Source organism: Medicago sativa, chromosome 2, assembly GCF_051527215.1.
Source record: "Medicago sativa cultivar Bolivia chromosome 2, Bolivia_mono, whole genome shotgun sequence".
NCBI classification, from domain to species: Eukaryota; Viridiplantae; Streptophyta; class Magnoliopsida; order Fabales; family Fabaceae; genus Medicago; species Medicago sativa.
The window spans coordinates 76,035,706-76,051,500 of record NC_140750.1 but is presented as its reverse complement, the minus strand read 5'-3'; the positions used below and the strand labels follow the sequence as shown (position 1 = coordinate 76,051,500).

Here is a 15,795-nt window from a genome sequence, read left to right as displayed (position 1 = left end):
GAACCCCAAACACCCCACTTTTTCACTTTTAAAAAGTGAATTTTAGCCACTAGACTAGGGTACTTGAAAAAGAAAAAAGACATAGGCAAAGCTATGTTGTCAATTTTATTTTATTTTATTTTATTTGAATAGATTAGTATATTTAGTAAATAACTATCCAAGTAATATATATCTAGCTACCACATATAAGTTTCTTTGTCAAAAGTTAGTATAAATAATTTTTTTAAGGCTTAAACGCACTTTTGGCCCCCTATGTTTCAAGTAGTTGCAGTTTTGGCCCCCTAAGAAAAAAAACAACTTTTCAGCCCCCTAAATTTACATTCAGTTGCAAACCATTGGCCCCCCTCTGAATTTGATCTTGTCAGCTCCATTGACCCCCTATGTTTTGCTATACGTGGCTTTTCTTAAAATTAAAAATTAAAAAACAAAATAACAAATTAAAAAAAAACCAGGCACGTGAGGAGAGAGGGAGTAACGGTCGGATGTTAGGGTTATTATATCCCCAAATCAGAATTGAATTCATTCATTCATCTTCTCCAATTAACCACTCCTCCTTCATTCATCTTCTCTGAATCGCCGGTCCTCCTTCCATAATCCTTCTTGTTCCTTCATCTTCTATTTTCGTCCCTCATAAATTGTTCCAGTAAACGAAAACGAAAATGGGAGGGGATTATTATTCTTCTTCATCTGTTTCTTCAACACCATTGAAGCGTGGAACAAGGTTTCTGTGTCGCTGTGGTGTTGAATCTCCATTGGTAACATCTTGGACCGATGAAAACCCAGGAAGAAGATTCTATGGGTGTGGGAGGTATTTTCTGAGAAGGAAATGCAATTTTTTCAAATGGTTCGACCCTGAAGTTCCTGAGAGACAAAAGAAGATAATTCGAGCTTTGTTGAAGAAGAATGATGAACTGAAGAACAAAGAAAGAAGGCTTGCAATTGTCATTGTTGTTTTGGTAGTTATGTTGTTGATCTCTATGTTTATTATTTGTGTTAAGCTGTTTTGATGTATTGTACCAAAAAATAGTTGTGTAATCAACTGTTTGTGTTAGTTTTATGGGGTTTATCATGTAATCAAGCTTGACTAGTATGTTGAAGATGTAAGTTATCTATGGAAAATGAATGGATTAATGTGTGTTGTTTTAATATAGTTTGACAGTTTATTTTCCATATCATTCTAATATCATACCTAAATATTGAGATAAACTTGTAAATAACAAAGCATAATATTATAGCATAATAGTAGTCACCATATGGTTCTTATCATTACAAAAGAAGTCACTAGAACAGATACTTCATCATTAGAAGTAACCAAAGTGTACTTAATCATACAAGGTTAATACCAAATCAAACTTAGCAAGCAAAATGTACTTAATATCAAACCAAAATAAGTAACCAAATTGTACTGTTAAGGTTAAAATCCAAAATATCTCATAATGATATATCATGAATGAGACTAAATCTTGTTCACAGACTGCTGAGTCCCAAGTGGCTCCATTTCATTAGCTTTCCTCTTCAAACCACTAGACCTGACCTTCGTAGGAACAAAAATTGCAGCTTCTCCCACAATGTGTTTTCCTCCTTTTGTTGCATTCTGAGCTGAGTTGCTTGTAGATGGTACAGTTGGTTGAGCAGGTGCAGAAGCTTGAACTGATATGGTTGCAGTTGCAGGTGAAGAAGGTTGAGTTGCAGCAGGTTGAACATTTGATGTTGCAGCAGGTTGAGCATTTGATGTTGCAGCAGGTTGAGAATTTGGATTTGAAGCTTGAGTTGTTGTTGGTGCAGGAGCCTGAGTTGTTGTTGGTGCAGAAGGCTGAGTTTTCTTCTTTGGAATAGCCTTCTTTTTGGGTCTCTGATTAGTTTGAACTGGTGCAGCAGCAGGTTGAGCAACTGTGGTTTCTGCAGCAGGAGCCTGAGTTGTTGCACCAGGATGTTGAAGCTCTGTATTGTCCTTGGGAAATAGAAAGTAAAATCAGGTTAATTTACAAGAAACAAAAATAAAAAATCAGGTAATTTATCATAAGCAAGTATCAGAATTACTTTACCTTGTTCCCCCCTGGAGGAATTGCCCTATCAGCAGCAGTTTTCCCTCCACAAGTTCTCATATTATGACCAAGCCCTTTGCATCTCCCACACTTCACAGTATCCTGGTTCCTCTTTGGAATTCTGGTTCCAGAAGATGAAGGCACCTCATCATTGTTCTTTCTCCTTAGTTTTTTTGGCCTACCAGGTAACCTTCTCATGTAAGGGGGTCTAATTGGCTCAGTGTCAACTTGTGGCCACAACTTTGGACCATTTGAAGGAAGGATGAGATTCTCATATGTATCTAAAAAAGTTTGTTTTCTGTTTCAAATAAACAACACAATCAGATCACAGAAACAAAATTTTTAATTAAAATTGCTTAGCAAATGAACAAACTACTCACCTATACCAGTGTGCAACATACTCATCTGGGTTTTGATTGTTGAACCACATGCAAGCAATTGCATGAGGGCAAGGTATCCCAGTGAGGTCCCATCTTCTACATGCACAAGTTTTCTTGCTTAACTCAACAACATAACTGTCAGTACCATTAGAAACACTGAAATGGGAATAATCTCTGTCCCCACACCAATGTGGGGACCAACCATCAGCCTCTTTCTTCAATACATCTAGCCTTTTCATTATCATTGGGCAAATATCACCCTGATACCTAAGCATGTAGTCCCTAAGTCTTACTATCCTACTGCTTAAGTAGAATTTCAGGCCCTCAACTAAAGATATGATAGGCAGCTCCCTATACTCTAAAATTGCACTGTTAAATGCCTCACACATGTTGTTAACTTGCAAGTCACAACATGTGTAGGTACTATACCCTGCCCTTGACCACATACCTGGAGCTACTTTGTTCATTTCATCCCAAGCAGGCTCACTTAGCTTCTTCAAGTTTTCCATAGCTTTCTTGAACTCATTCATGGTGGTTGCTCTAGCACATCTCCATAATGCTTCCTTTAAGTTCTCACCAGCATGCCTCTTCTTAAAATTTCCATATAGATGTTTTACACATACTCTATGCTCCACATGTTCAGAAAGGCCAGCAATTGTGTTCACCAGACCCTTCATAAAAAAACATAATAATAAGCATTAATATTAACATACACATAAGCATAAACAAACAGTTTTGTAAGCATACCTTTTGCTGATCTGAGATGAAAGACCATCTATTGTACTGAATTCCATTCAAGTCAGAAAGCAGAAGTTCAATGAACCAGTCCCAGGATTCTTTTGTCTCAGCTTCAACAATGGCAAAGGCAATTGGCATCATCTGATTATTACCATCCTTTCCAACAGCTGTTAACAACTGACCAGCATATCTTCCTTTCAAAAAACAGCCATCAAGGCCTATCAAAGGCCTACAACTTTGCACAAAAGCCTTCTTGCATGCATAGAAACACACATACATTCTTTCAAACACTGGCCCATTATCACCAGGTTTGCATTTAATCTTCACTGAACTACCAGGGTTACTTCTTAACAACTCTTCAGCATAATTCCTCAAATGAGCATACTGCTCTTCAACTGCACCTTGTATCATCTCTAAAGCCTTATTCTTAGCCCTATATATCTTAAACTTGGACAAGATTACCCCCCACTGAGTTTTACAAATTGTAGACAAACTCTTCAGTGTTGAATTTGGTGTGTGTTTCAAGATTGGAACAAACTTTTGAGCTAACAACCTAGTTTTTGCGAGCCTAATTTTTGAATTCCTATAACAATACTTGTGATCAGGGGTGAAACTAGCAAGGACAAAGTATGATTTTGTGTCTGTCCTACTAAATCTCATATGAAAGGGACAATCTTTTACACACTTCACAATAATCCTCTTACTCTCATTTTTTTTCAGGTAGATGTTTTTCCTAACTTGCAAAGCATACTCCTTAACAGATTTCCTAACTAATTCAGCATTAGTAAAAGTCTGTCCTAATTTATAGACAATTTGATCACCTTCAGAAAACTTAAACTTCCTAGACTTCTTCTTACCTGATTGATTGTCATCTGAGTCTAGGCTTTCAAGATCTGATGAATCTCCATTTTCATCTTCAAAGTCTGAAAGGGTTGTCTGGCCTTGATTGTTTGATGACTCAACAGCAACCAACCTGTTATCAGTTGAAGGCACTACAGGTGTTGGATTTAAAGTTTGCTCAGGCAATACACTGGTCCATTCCCATTCTTCATCATACTCACTATCATCTAAGGATCCATCTACACTGTTGCCTCCATCTAGATCTTCAGCACCATCTTTTTCAGCATGCCCTTCTTCTCCATCAGCAACATACTCAGGATCTGTTTCATATTCATCTTCATCAACTTCCACTACCTCTTCAACATCAGTATCATACCTTGCATCAAGACCATCTGCACCTATGCTTTCCACATACAACTCAGCTACTGATTCATGCTTATACTCATTGATGAAGTTAATTGTATCTCTGTCAGTCTTCAACACCCTAATACCATCCTTCAACTCTGCACCAGGACTAACATACCACAACTGATACTCTCCTTCCACACCTAGTTCTCTGACAAGCTTATCCAAATCATGCAAGTTCACTTCATCTATGTTCTGAGCCCCAAATTCGTGAATTTCCCCTTTCTTATAGTCAACCACAGGGTCAGAGATGAAATACCCTTTGTAATGGAACCTTATCTTCAATGAGTGGTTCTCAACAGTCCTAGCACAAAGAAACAAAGTTTTTTCATTAAAAAATTGCAATATTAAAAACCACACCAACCCTTTTACTGAGACATAAATAGGAACCAAAAAAATATGCTTTCAAACAATACACAACATAACAACCATAAACAAACAAAAAAACACTTACTTTGCACCAGAGTTGTCGGGAATCTTCTCTTTTCCGGACCCAGAACGCTTTTCACCAACCCTTTTTTGAGATGCAGCCTTCGGACCGTTCTTCCTGTGCGAACGAACCTTCTTCTGAGAAACATCCTTTGAGCCACCCTTTTTCTTCGAAGAAGCACCAGTATCACCAGCCCACTTCATCGTTATCACCAAACCGATCAAACCCTAGCAGCGATTTGGTGTTCGTATGAGAGAGAGTGAGAGAATGGAACAATGTTGGAAAGTTGAGGGGTTAAAAATGAAACCCTAACTTATCACTTTCCAATCCTTCTCCTCACGTGCCTGGTTTCTTTTTTAAATTTTTTATTTTGTTTTTTAACTTTTAATTTCATGAAAAGCCACGTGTAGCAAAACATAGGGGGTTATAGTTGCCACGTCGGAGCTGACAAGGTCAAATTCAGAGGGGGCCAATGGTTTGCAACTGAATGTAAAGTTAGGGGGCTGAAAAGTTGTTTTTTTTCTTAGGGGGCCAAAACTGCAACTACTTGAAACATAGGGGGCCAAAAGTGCGTTTAAGCCTTTTTTTAATAAGATATGAGTTTGTCTACCATTTGCAATATTGCATATGTTAAAGCAGTTAAAAGTAGTAAGTTTTTATTGAAAATCAATAATTATTTATTAAAAAGTTATATATTAAATATAAAATATAAAAGTTTCAATGAAAAGTTAATATTTTAAACTATTTAACATGTGCAAATTTGCACTTTATAAAAAAGCTCATAAGATATTCACTTGTTTCATAGATGTATTTCGTCTTATTTTGACACTTTTGATTTTGATATCTTAAACAACTACAAAAAGAATTTTACTAACGGTAAAATTTATTAAGACAACATTCAATATACTTTTTATCTTTTTTTTTTGAAAGAATATACTTTTTTATCTTGTTTCTTTATATTTAAACCCTCCTATAAAGATGACTTGTTTCGTCGCTAAACTAAGGAATCCGGTCATCGTGAATTTAGCTAAATTGGTATGGACAATGCATAAAATATGCAAGGTTCGGGGTTCGAACCTCGACCCAAAAAAAAACTAAGGAATCCAAAATTTGTTTCATAAGTGGGGGCACTAGTTAACACACTTTTTTTTTTTGACAAGAACGCCAACACAGGCACGGATATAGTGTGGGGGCAATGGGGTCAAGCAACCCCACTTGCCTCTACATGTGTAGTACTGTACCGCTGTGTATATAGTATTATTGTCTTCACGTAGTCTATTTATTACACTATAAAAATTACAAAACTAAGAAGGATCCTAATGAGTATTCTAAGAGCACTAGTTAATAAATAAAAAGTAGTTTTTTTAATAAAAAGTTATAATTATTATATTGATACAAATAATGCTTATTTTTAAGATAAAATTTTCTTTTATGAAATTTTTAACCAATTATCTCAGAGCATATCGTTGGCAAGACCATACAACTACTATTATAATATAAACTATTATATTTGTTGAAAAAGGTTGTGACTGACACTACGCGTTATAAAGTTTTATATAACTTTCGCATGTTTAAGCGTTTGTAAAGTTTTATATAATTTTTTATGATATAACTTGACTTCAGTTATTAAAATTTTTGGATCCGTCACTAACCAACACAGTTTACTAGTGGTTGATAATGATATTGATATGATAAATTAATGACTTTTTTTAGTAACACCCCAAAACTATCTAGTTACACCCAAATTCATTTAAAATTTAAATATAATACCAAAATTGTCCTTTTTATTTAACCTTTTTAAAAACATCTTTTTATCTTTCACTTAAAATCTTCATTTCTCTCCTTAACAAACAATCATCGATATATGAATCAAGTTTGATGAAGAGTTAAAGATAAAAGCTCAAGTTCATCCATTAAAACTGTATTGTATATGTAAACTTAACATAACAGAAAAAAAACTCAAAATTTGCTAACCATCTACGACAGTTACGTACACGCACGTGAATTAAATTGACTTTTTGCAAACCTGTTACGTAAATTCGATTCACGTATACTAAGTGAAAAAAAAAAAAAACGTATACTAAGTGAAAGGCTACGTGAACTAAGTCTACTTAGAGTATATCATGTTATTTTTTCCTTTATGTAATTTGATAGGCTGGAAGCACATCAAATTGAATGGAAATTAAACCTTTAATAGCGATTCTGTATCTTTTCATTTGTTAATATGAATATTTTTCATTCTTTTTTCTCCTTTATCAATCAATTGTGGGTTTTGAAAAAGAGTTTTGAAATGAAGATTGTGCTGATAATTAGGGATGGTGATGGAAATCGGAAGTCATAATTCAAACGAAGCATCAAATTTTTCCTCTTCTGCTATGTCTATATGGGGGGTTAATGATTGTTTATTTGTGTGAAAATTCAATTCAATTTCACTGAAAACGAAAACAATGGGAGAAGAAGAACATGAAAATAAATTTGGGTTAAATGGTTTGGTTTGAAAATTTAATTTCATAGTAGGGGTATTTTTGCCAATTTGGGGTGCAACCGGATAATAAAAGGGTGTTACTAGAAAAACTCTAAATTAATTTATTTAAGGCTATGCAACCATATCATATCATATTTAGTATGTGCTCGGTACATATGAAACCTATGACAATTCTCTTTCCTTTTCTTTTTTTTTAGGGAAACAATTCTCTTTCCTCTAATAGGATAATATGTTAGCAACCGTGTCATATCGTCATTGGAGACACTCACAAAGAAATTTGCATAAGTAGTTCACATTTTTTTTTTTTTTGACAAAGTAGTTTTTTTTGAGCAAAGTAGTTCACATTTATCTTCTGTATAATTGTTTTCCATTCTGATAGCACAAAGTTTAAAACTAAAGTTTTTGTATTTTTTTATTCTCCATATAAGTTCTCTTTTGCCTTTTTCACATTTCTTAAAATAAATTGTTAAAATAATTAATGTGTCTATTTTGTGTGCGAATATAAATTATCATTTTGTTTGTTTGTGTATTAAAGTTGACTTTTCATATTTCAAGATAAGTTAATAATAGTAATAAGGATCTATTCAAGAAATAAACAATAATTGCATCTAGTAATTTATATAAAAAATTATATTTGGAGATGATTTTTTTTTCTTCAAAGAATGATTATAATTAGGTACACAGGACTGATTCAAAAAAAATTAGGTACACAGGGAGTATACGTAAGAGTTTAGAAAAATTAAAAATTAACTAAGTGAATCGTTTTCATTTGAACCAATCTATATTATAAAAGAAATAATCATCAATATAAGTTTTAATGTGAATGATCACGGAAACGTAGTAATTGAATTTAATTATGACATTTTTTGTTTGTTTGTATTTCTTCATATACATAATAAAATTCTACTATATTCGTAGAAAAAAAGAAAGTCTATACTAAAATAGATGATATTAACACATTCCCTTTCTCCTTAACAAAAGAAACCACTATGCATACCCTATTACCATCATGAGAAATAGCAACATTTTTTTTTTTTGGAGGGAATGAGAAATAGCAACACTTGTAAAACCATGTACTAATGAAATTCTATAGGAAGGTAAGTATACCATCTCAATTCTCAATCCTTAAGGCATTCAAACATTAGATCAATTATCTTTCCAAGAGTAATTGCATTAAAAACTTTATCAAAATATTCTCCTGGTGATTTAACTTTTTTACTAGTTAAAAATTCAGTCCCCAATTCCTCTCTAACAAACTTATACAATGGATAAGACCTGCATTCCTTGATTTTGTTAGGACTTGCTAAAATCCCTTTTTCAAAAGCACTTCTTGTAAATTCAACATCTTTTGGCAAGACCTATGAAGCCCGGATACGAGATACTGCACTGATACGTCGATACGGAAAAATTTCAAAAATCAAGATACGATACGGCTGAGATACGTTAATAAAAAAATTATATAATTAAATGTACAGTATAATTATAACCATTTTTTTAATATGCAAATATATTAACAAACAAAAGAAACCGGTCATAGGCTCGTAGCACATCAACATAAATATAAATAATATTGACGATTAAGAGAGTGATGATTAGTCAATTACATACACAATATATCCCAAAAAGAGCACCATCAGTGCTATACTATATCCAAAAGAAACATTGTTAGTCCTATATCGATCCAAAAAAAAGAAGCACTATATCCAGAAAAGAAAACATCAACAATTAATTGGGGACTATCGTGGCAGGTAGCGGTGCATGATAATTATCAGATACTCTTATGATACGTATTGGGAAGTATCAGATAATTATTTTTTAAAAAAATAAAATTTAATCTTCGGATACTCTCCCGATACGTATCGGGAAATATCGGGCATGTATCGGTGCAGGATACGCAGGGATACGATACGTCGTCCATTTTAAAGTATCGGGGCTTCAGAGGGCAAGACCCTTTTTCTTAACTATGGTCTTTAGATTCTCACTAGATTCTCAAAAGGGAGTTAGGACCCAATGTTGTAAGATAGGGACATTTTAGACAACTTGAAGGGCCTGTGAGCAAACAATTTTATTCACCATCGATCTCATTCTCTTCTTAAAGACAATTTCAAGAACTCTTAATTTGTTAGGACCCACAATTAATTGAAAAACTAAAATAAATAAAATAAAAGATAAAGGCGAGACTCTTTTCCATTTTTGGGTATGTTTATTGTTTAACATGTGGTCCATTCCCTCCTTTTTTTTCCCGTTTGTTGTTCTCACGCACAAAATGCATTTTCTTTTGTTTTGTCCCAACAATAAAAGTGTGATAGAAGAGATAGAAATTTCATATCAATCTTGCTATTAGTCACAATGGAAGAAGGGATTGGTGTAGGTAAAGGAGACAAAACCCATTGTAAAACATTTCTACTACAAAACAAAGACAAGAAGATAAAAGGAAAAGTAAAGAAGCTAATGAATATCAGCAACATTAATGTTGATGATCAGCCTTCATCCAAATCTGGAATCAAGGCAGGTTAGTCGATGCTTTCTCACTTAAACTTTGTTATCACCTTTTATTTTGTGAGGATGAATAAATACGTTTCAAGTTTATAATAATAATAATATAGGGGCAGGGGCCCTAATAATCCAGAGTTTGACCGGGAGGTAATTAAAACCCAGTCAGGAATTGTTTTCACAAGGAATAGAATCTAGATTCTCCGGATCTATTTGTCCTAGTGGGTAGTGAGCTCATTAGCCACTTGAACCCAACCACTTGGTTAAAACCTTTTGTCTTCGAATATACTTTTTTTTGACCCAAGAGCACTTGGATGGGGTCTTGGGTTAAATCTGGAGTTTTGTCACCCATTGCGATCCTATCTGGCTCAGGGGATTAGCCTCAACAATGTTTAAATGTATTTTTTTTAAAATGCAGTAGCTTAGTGACATGATACATATACATTGATACTTTGTTTGCTTGATCAAATGCCAGATAAATCTCAGGGTAATGATGTTGAATCCGAGAAAAACGGCAGAGTGCATAATGAGTCGAGGGGCTTACATGTTTCGCTGAAGCCACAGATGACAAAGCTCCGTGAAGTTCTTCTTCTTCCAGTATGCAGCATGCTTTTCTCTTTGTTAAGTTTTACTTGCTGTTAGTTTTCATAAATTGGTCTTTGACAAGATTGCATTCTAATAACCAGATTGTTTGTGCTAATGAAATCCGAGCTCTATTGTAAGTCGGAGTTTGATGTTATTTTGACATATATTTTTTAATGCAGGATAATGTCAAGACTATGGTTGACAACTTTCTTGAGTATGTTATGAACAATCACCACTTCAATATGGAATCCGCGTCAATATTACAGGCTTTTCAAATATCTCTGGTCAGAATATTTCTTGCATATCACCCCTTCTCTCTCACATCCTTCTTTCTAATATAGCTTATGCTTTCTTAAATAAATTTGGACTTCTGTTTGTTTATTCTTGATTGTTTCCATAGTATGTGTCATATGTGATTCTTGTACAATTTGGCTACCTTTTCCTTTCATGCAGTAGTATTTTCTGGAATTTGATTTCGCTGTATCCTATTTAGCCTTCCTAATTTTGTGTATTTTGTTTATTTATTTTTGGGAAAATCTAATAATTAATTTGTTTATTTTTCAAACATTGGACATTTTTCTGTTCAGAGCCACCCATCAAAGCCATTTTTTGTTTGTACTTGATCTGACTACTCAACTGCATGTATGCCTTTTGTTTCAGCTGAGATTCTTGTCTCTGCATGTAAAATAGGCTTGTGAAGTATTACATGAATTTGCCTCATGCAGGTGCACATATTCCATAATTGCATTTAGCATTTATAAGTATGACTGATATTCCCCTCCTTGTATTGTGCAAATTTCAGATTTGGACTGCCGCTTCTTTGCTAAAGCACAAAGTTGAGCACAAGGATTCTCTTACTCTTGCAAAACAGTATTTGAATTTTGACTGTAACCAAACAGACGTGGACTACAGTTATTCTTTGCTGCGGTGTTTAAAGAAAATATTTGTATATCGTACAGGCACTTATAATGATACTTCTTCTCCAAAAGCTTCTAAGTCATTGAACGGAGTTTCATGTTTAGAAGTGGCACGGGAGGTTGAATTGTTCAAAATAGATTTGTCCAAAAGCATTAGAAAAATTCAGAAAAAGTGCGAGAAAATTATGAGTAAGATACACCTTATGCACCAGGAAGAGAAACATAGGTTGAGAGTGGTGAATGAGGATGAAAAGGCTGAATTGGGGAGAAAATACAAAATACAGTTAGCAATGACTCAATCCTCCTCTCCTAATGAGGTGGTGAGAACTGAAACACTCAATCTTTTTAATATTGACCATCAAAAAAGGATTGAAGAACTGAAATGTCAGCATGAAACAAGGCTCAAGGAACTTGAAGACAAACAATCAGCTCTTATACTAAAGATTCAAGACTGGGAGGCCACTTGGGTGGAAGAAGTGAAGTCTTGGGCAAAGAATGAATTACGAAACATAGTTGCTTCAAAGGAACCTGGGACTGGGATTGATTACTTGCAGATGTGTGATAATGTGGTTGAATCCATGATAGAGACTGGGGCTATGGTTGCTGAAACCAATTCCCCGTCAGTTAGTAAAACAGTTGTACTACAAAATTCTCTGGTCAAACATGACAGGGCTAATGAAATGGACATTTTGGTTCCAAATGATCAACCAGTCTCTGGAAGTGAGGACCATAATGCAACTGAAAATCAATATGTCAGTCAGGAAATCATTATCTCTAAACATTCCCATTCCAGAGAGCAGAATTCTGATGTTGCTACAAGCATGACAGATGATGATAATAGGTGTGCAAAGTTTGGCCATGGTTCTCAAGATGGTTGTGAGATGCCTAGATTAGGTAGCACGTGCTTGCCAGATTGCGAGAATGCCACACATCTAGATCACCATTGTTCTGATGGAGTTTCATCAAGCATACCTGAAGGGCAAATTCTTGTTGAAGTACAAGAAACTACCAATGAAGGGGACTCTATATGTGTATCAGAAATACATGTTCGAGTTGCAATGCCTGTGACTGACAGTTTTACTGATTCTCTGCTGCAGAATGCAACTCATCTGAACCTGCCTTCATCTGTGGATCAATCTGACAAAGGTTCAATAGATGCGCCAGTTTTAGATGGTGCTTTATCTTCAATGCCTTGTCTAGCTGTTTGTTCAACCAGTTGTAAAGATACAATTTCCCTTTCAAATCCACCTTTGGAGGAACAAATATCTAATGGAGATATTCCTGTTTTAGTGCCAGAAAATAAACATGCATTGGCTGATTGTCATAATGATGTAGAGCGTTCAACAAATGCTATGCTGGTGGATAATAATGCCACAAATGACAAGGAAGGAGGAGTACTTGAACCTGTGACCAATGCTCCAGTACCTCGACCAGTTAATGTCATGGAGCCTCTAGAACAAGGGCAACAATTGCCTTCTGTGAAATCCGCTGCCGACAAGGATTCAGACGAGGAAATGAAAAATTCTTCTGAACAAGTTGAAATTCAAAATTCTTCTCAAGATGGTTGTGAGATGCCTAGTTTAGGTACCATGTGCTTGCCAGATTGTGAGAATGCCACATATGTAGCACAATGCTCTGATGGAGTTTCATCAAGCGTACCTGAAGGGCAAATTCTTGATGAAGTTGAAGAAACTACCAATGAAGGGGACTCTATTTGTATATCAGAAATACATGTTCGAGTTGAAATGCCTGTAACCTTCAATTTTTCTGATTGTCTGCTGCAGAATGCAACTCATCTGAACCCCCCTTCATCTATGGTTCAAATATCCGACAGAGGTTCAATAGATGCGCCAGTTTTAGATGGTGTTTTATCATTAAAGCCTTGTCAAGCTGATTGTTCAACCAGCTGTCAAGATAAAATTTCCCTTTCAAATCCACCTTTGGAGCAACAAATGCCTGATGAAGATATTCCTCTTATAGTGCCAGAAAATAGTCATGCAGTGGCTGATTGTGACAAGGGTGTTGGGCCTTCAACAAATGCTATGTTGGTAGATAATAGTACCACAAATACTATAGAGCCTTCAGTTAATGTCATGGAGCCTCTAGGACATGGGAAACAATTGCCGTCTGTGGAGTCCGCTGCTGACAAGGATTCAGATGGGGAAATGCAAAATTCTTCTGAACAAGTTCAACTGGCCTCTAGTTCATCTGATGTTGTACCAGCCAATCAAATCTCAGTGCCTTCAAATCAGGTGAATCAATTAGCTCATGCAGAGCTCTCTTCCAACTTGGTTATGCCGGGTTTGTCTAATGTTCATTTAGCAACTGAAGATGAACATCAGCTGAACAGTATACACGGTCTCCCAGCTCATCATTCTGAGCAATCTTCTGTGGTTCCAAATAAAGATGTTGGGCAATCACACTTAAATTCAAATCTTGATTCGCTTACAGCCAACAGAGCAAGAGCACAGTCTGCCAACCCAAGAAATCTTTCAACTCCTTGGGCGATGAATAGTCATCCTATCCAATCTACAGCCCCTTCACCTTCCAGAAGACTTCCGCATTTGTCCCATGATATTGAATTTGAAGGAATGCAGAAAATAATAGAGAAAACATTGAAAAACAACGAAGACATGGTTAGTTTCTAGTTTACTCATATTACCTTACTCTCATGATACTTATTCTAGGTTTCTATCTTTTCTGATTACTAAAATATTAGTCTGGTTGGAGCAGAAATTGCAGTTGAAATCTGATTTTGAAAAGGAATTAGCGGAGCTTCGGAGAAAGTATGATGTCAAACTTCAGGAGATTGAAGTTGAATTTCAGCAAACAAAGAAGACTCTGGAGGCAAATAAGAACACAGTTCGTGCGAGTAAGATCTTGGCAGATGTTTTTAAGTCAAAATGTTTAGATCTACAAGTATCCGGCGCATCAGGAATGCAGCATGGTATGTTTGTTTTTCATAGACATCCAGGTTTTAATATTGCTTTTACAGATCTGACTTGGATTGATTACAGAAGCCAAATTTCATTTCATTTCCTTTCCAACTAGATTTCGTGTTGGTTTATTTATTTTTCCTTGCCATTGTGTTTTGTTTTCTTTGTCGACTGGTCAATTTTGAACCTAAGCCTGAGCTGGCAGATACTTCTAAGGTTTTGAGGAGAGTTCTTGCCTTGCGCTTATTTATCTTTTCTAAGGCCAATTTTTAAACTAAATTATACGTGTGCAGTTTTTGAAAAATTAATCATATACGGATTTTTTCAGTAGTTCTGTGGTATTATTGTTTTCTGTTGTTTGGATTACTAACATTAGGATAGGGCGACAAGTTTACGCACTTAAATCTGTACTCTTATGCATGGTTATTTCGCATTCATCTATTTGTTTATGTATTCTATTCAGCAGCAAGCATACATACAAATCACTAAATATATGACTTGTAGCAATGGGTTTTCTGTTTCGAGTATTTTTCTAATCACAATCTTGATTTCAGATTCACTTCCACAGCAGTTGCATCAACTTTCGAAACAACAAGTTGCTACTCGACCATTCTTGGTTTCTGGTTCTTCTTCCGGTGAGCCTCCTTCAACCAGTTTGCCAAGTCCCTCCATTGCTCCTAACTCGCAGCATATGTTACCACCTGGTTACAATATGTCAAGAACTTTCTCCGGTGTCTCTAGAAGACCACCTCTAATAAACACCACTAGGTCTTCAATTGCCCAAGATATTCAAGGTGTTGAGTTACGTGCACCAGCACCACATCTCCGTTCTTCTAGACCCTCAATATCTGTTCCACCCTCCAGTTTCAATCCTCTTCAATGCGGGATTCCATGTCAGACAACACCTAGTAATCTCCGAGCAACTTCACCCTCGTATGCTCATGTCTCACTCCGGCAAAGACTGCCAAGTTATCAGTCTGATCCACAAGTGGGACACCGGCCTGATAGTGCAGGCAGGATAGCCACTCCTAACTTACCTGTCACTGGTTTACTTGGGAATGTTAGCAGTCAATCTACTATAACACCCCCGAATGTTATTTCACGTTTGTCAGATGTGGCTCCCACTAACTTATCCTGATTTGGGCCTAATAGCAGTAGCGCGCTGGCTAACTCGTCGCATCAAGCTGCGTCTCAGAATTTAGTATGCTTATCAGATGATGAGTGACCAGACAAGTGATTTGTATGCATTTGTCCAAACACCTAACCATGATATAGCTTTGTTTAGTTTGGAGGATTATATTGGGACTGATGGCAGTGTCTTGATTTATTTTTTTTTTGTTTTTGTTTACTGGGCTAACTGTTTGCTCTAATTATTCATAGTAAAATGTATATAGGTAATCAAGGGTAGCTTCATCTTTAGCTCATTGATATTCCGATATTTATCTAACAAATTATTGTTAATTAATTATATGAGATTACCTTTGTCAAAAAAAAAAAAAGTAATCAAAATTTTGTCTTATTTTTGTCAGAACTTTGCTCGT

General features: G+C 35.5%; 2 protein-coding genes across 2 annotated transcripts; one reads left to right on the top strand and one right to left on the bottom strand.

The window, feature by feature from the left end:
* Positions 1-1,482: 1,482 nt before the first annotated feature.
* On the bottom strand, positions 1,483-5,041 carry LOC146950821 (uncharacterized). The gene is made up of 4 exons (XM_085748675.1): positions 4,863-5,041; positions 3,173-4,712; positions 2,426-3,096; positions 1,483-2,343 (listed from the first exon to the last, which is right to left on the bottom strand). The coding sequence occupies exons 1-4, from the start codon at positions 5,039-5,041 to the stop codon at positions 2,037-2,039; spliced, it is 2,697 nt and encodes an 898-aa protein (XP_085604801.1). The 3' UTR covers positions 1,483-2,036.
* Positions 5,042-9,518: 4,477 nt separating this feature from the next.
* Positions 9,519-15,779, top strand: LOC146950820 (uncharacterized). The gene is made up of 6 exons (XM_085746792.1): positions 9,519-9,835; positions 10,292-10,413; positions 10,581-10,685; positions 11,204-13,954; positions 14,052-14,265; positions 14,809-15,779. The coding sequence occupies exons 1-6, from the start codon at positions 9,673-9,675 to the stop codon at positions 15,390-15,392; spliced, it is 3,939 nt and encodes a 1,312-aa protein (XP_085602918.1). The 5' UTR covers positions 9,519-9,672; the 3' UTR covers positions 15,393-15,779.
* The last annotated feature ends 16 nt before the right edge of the window (positions 15,780-15,795 follow it).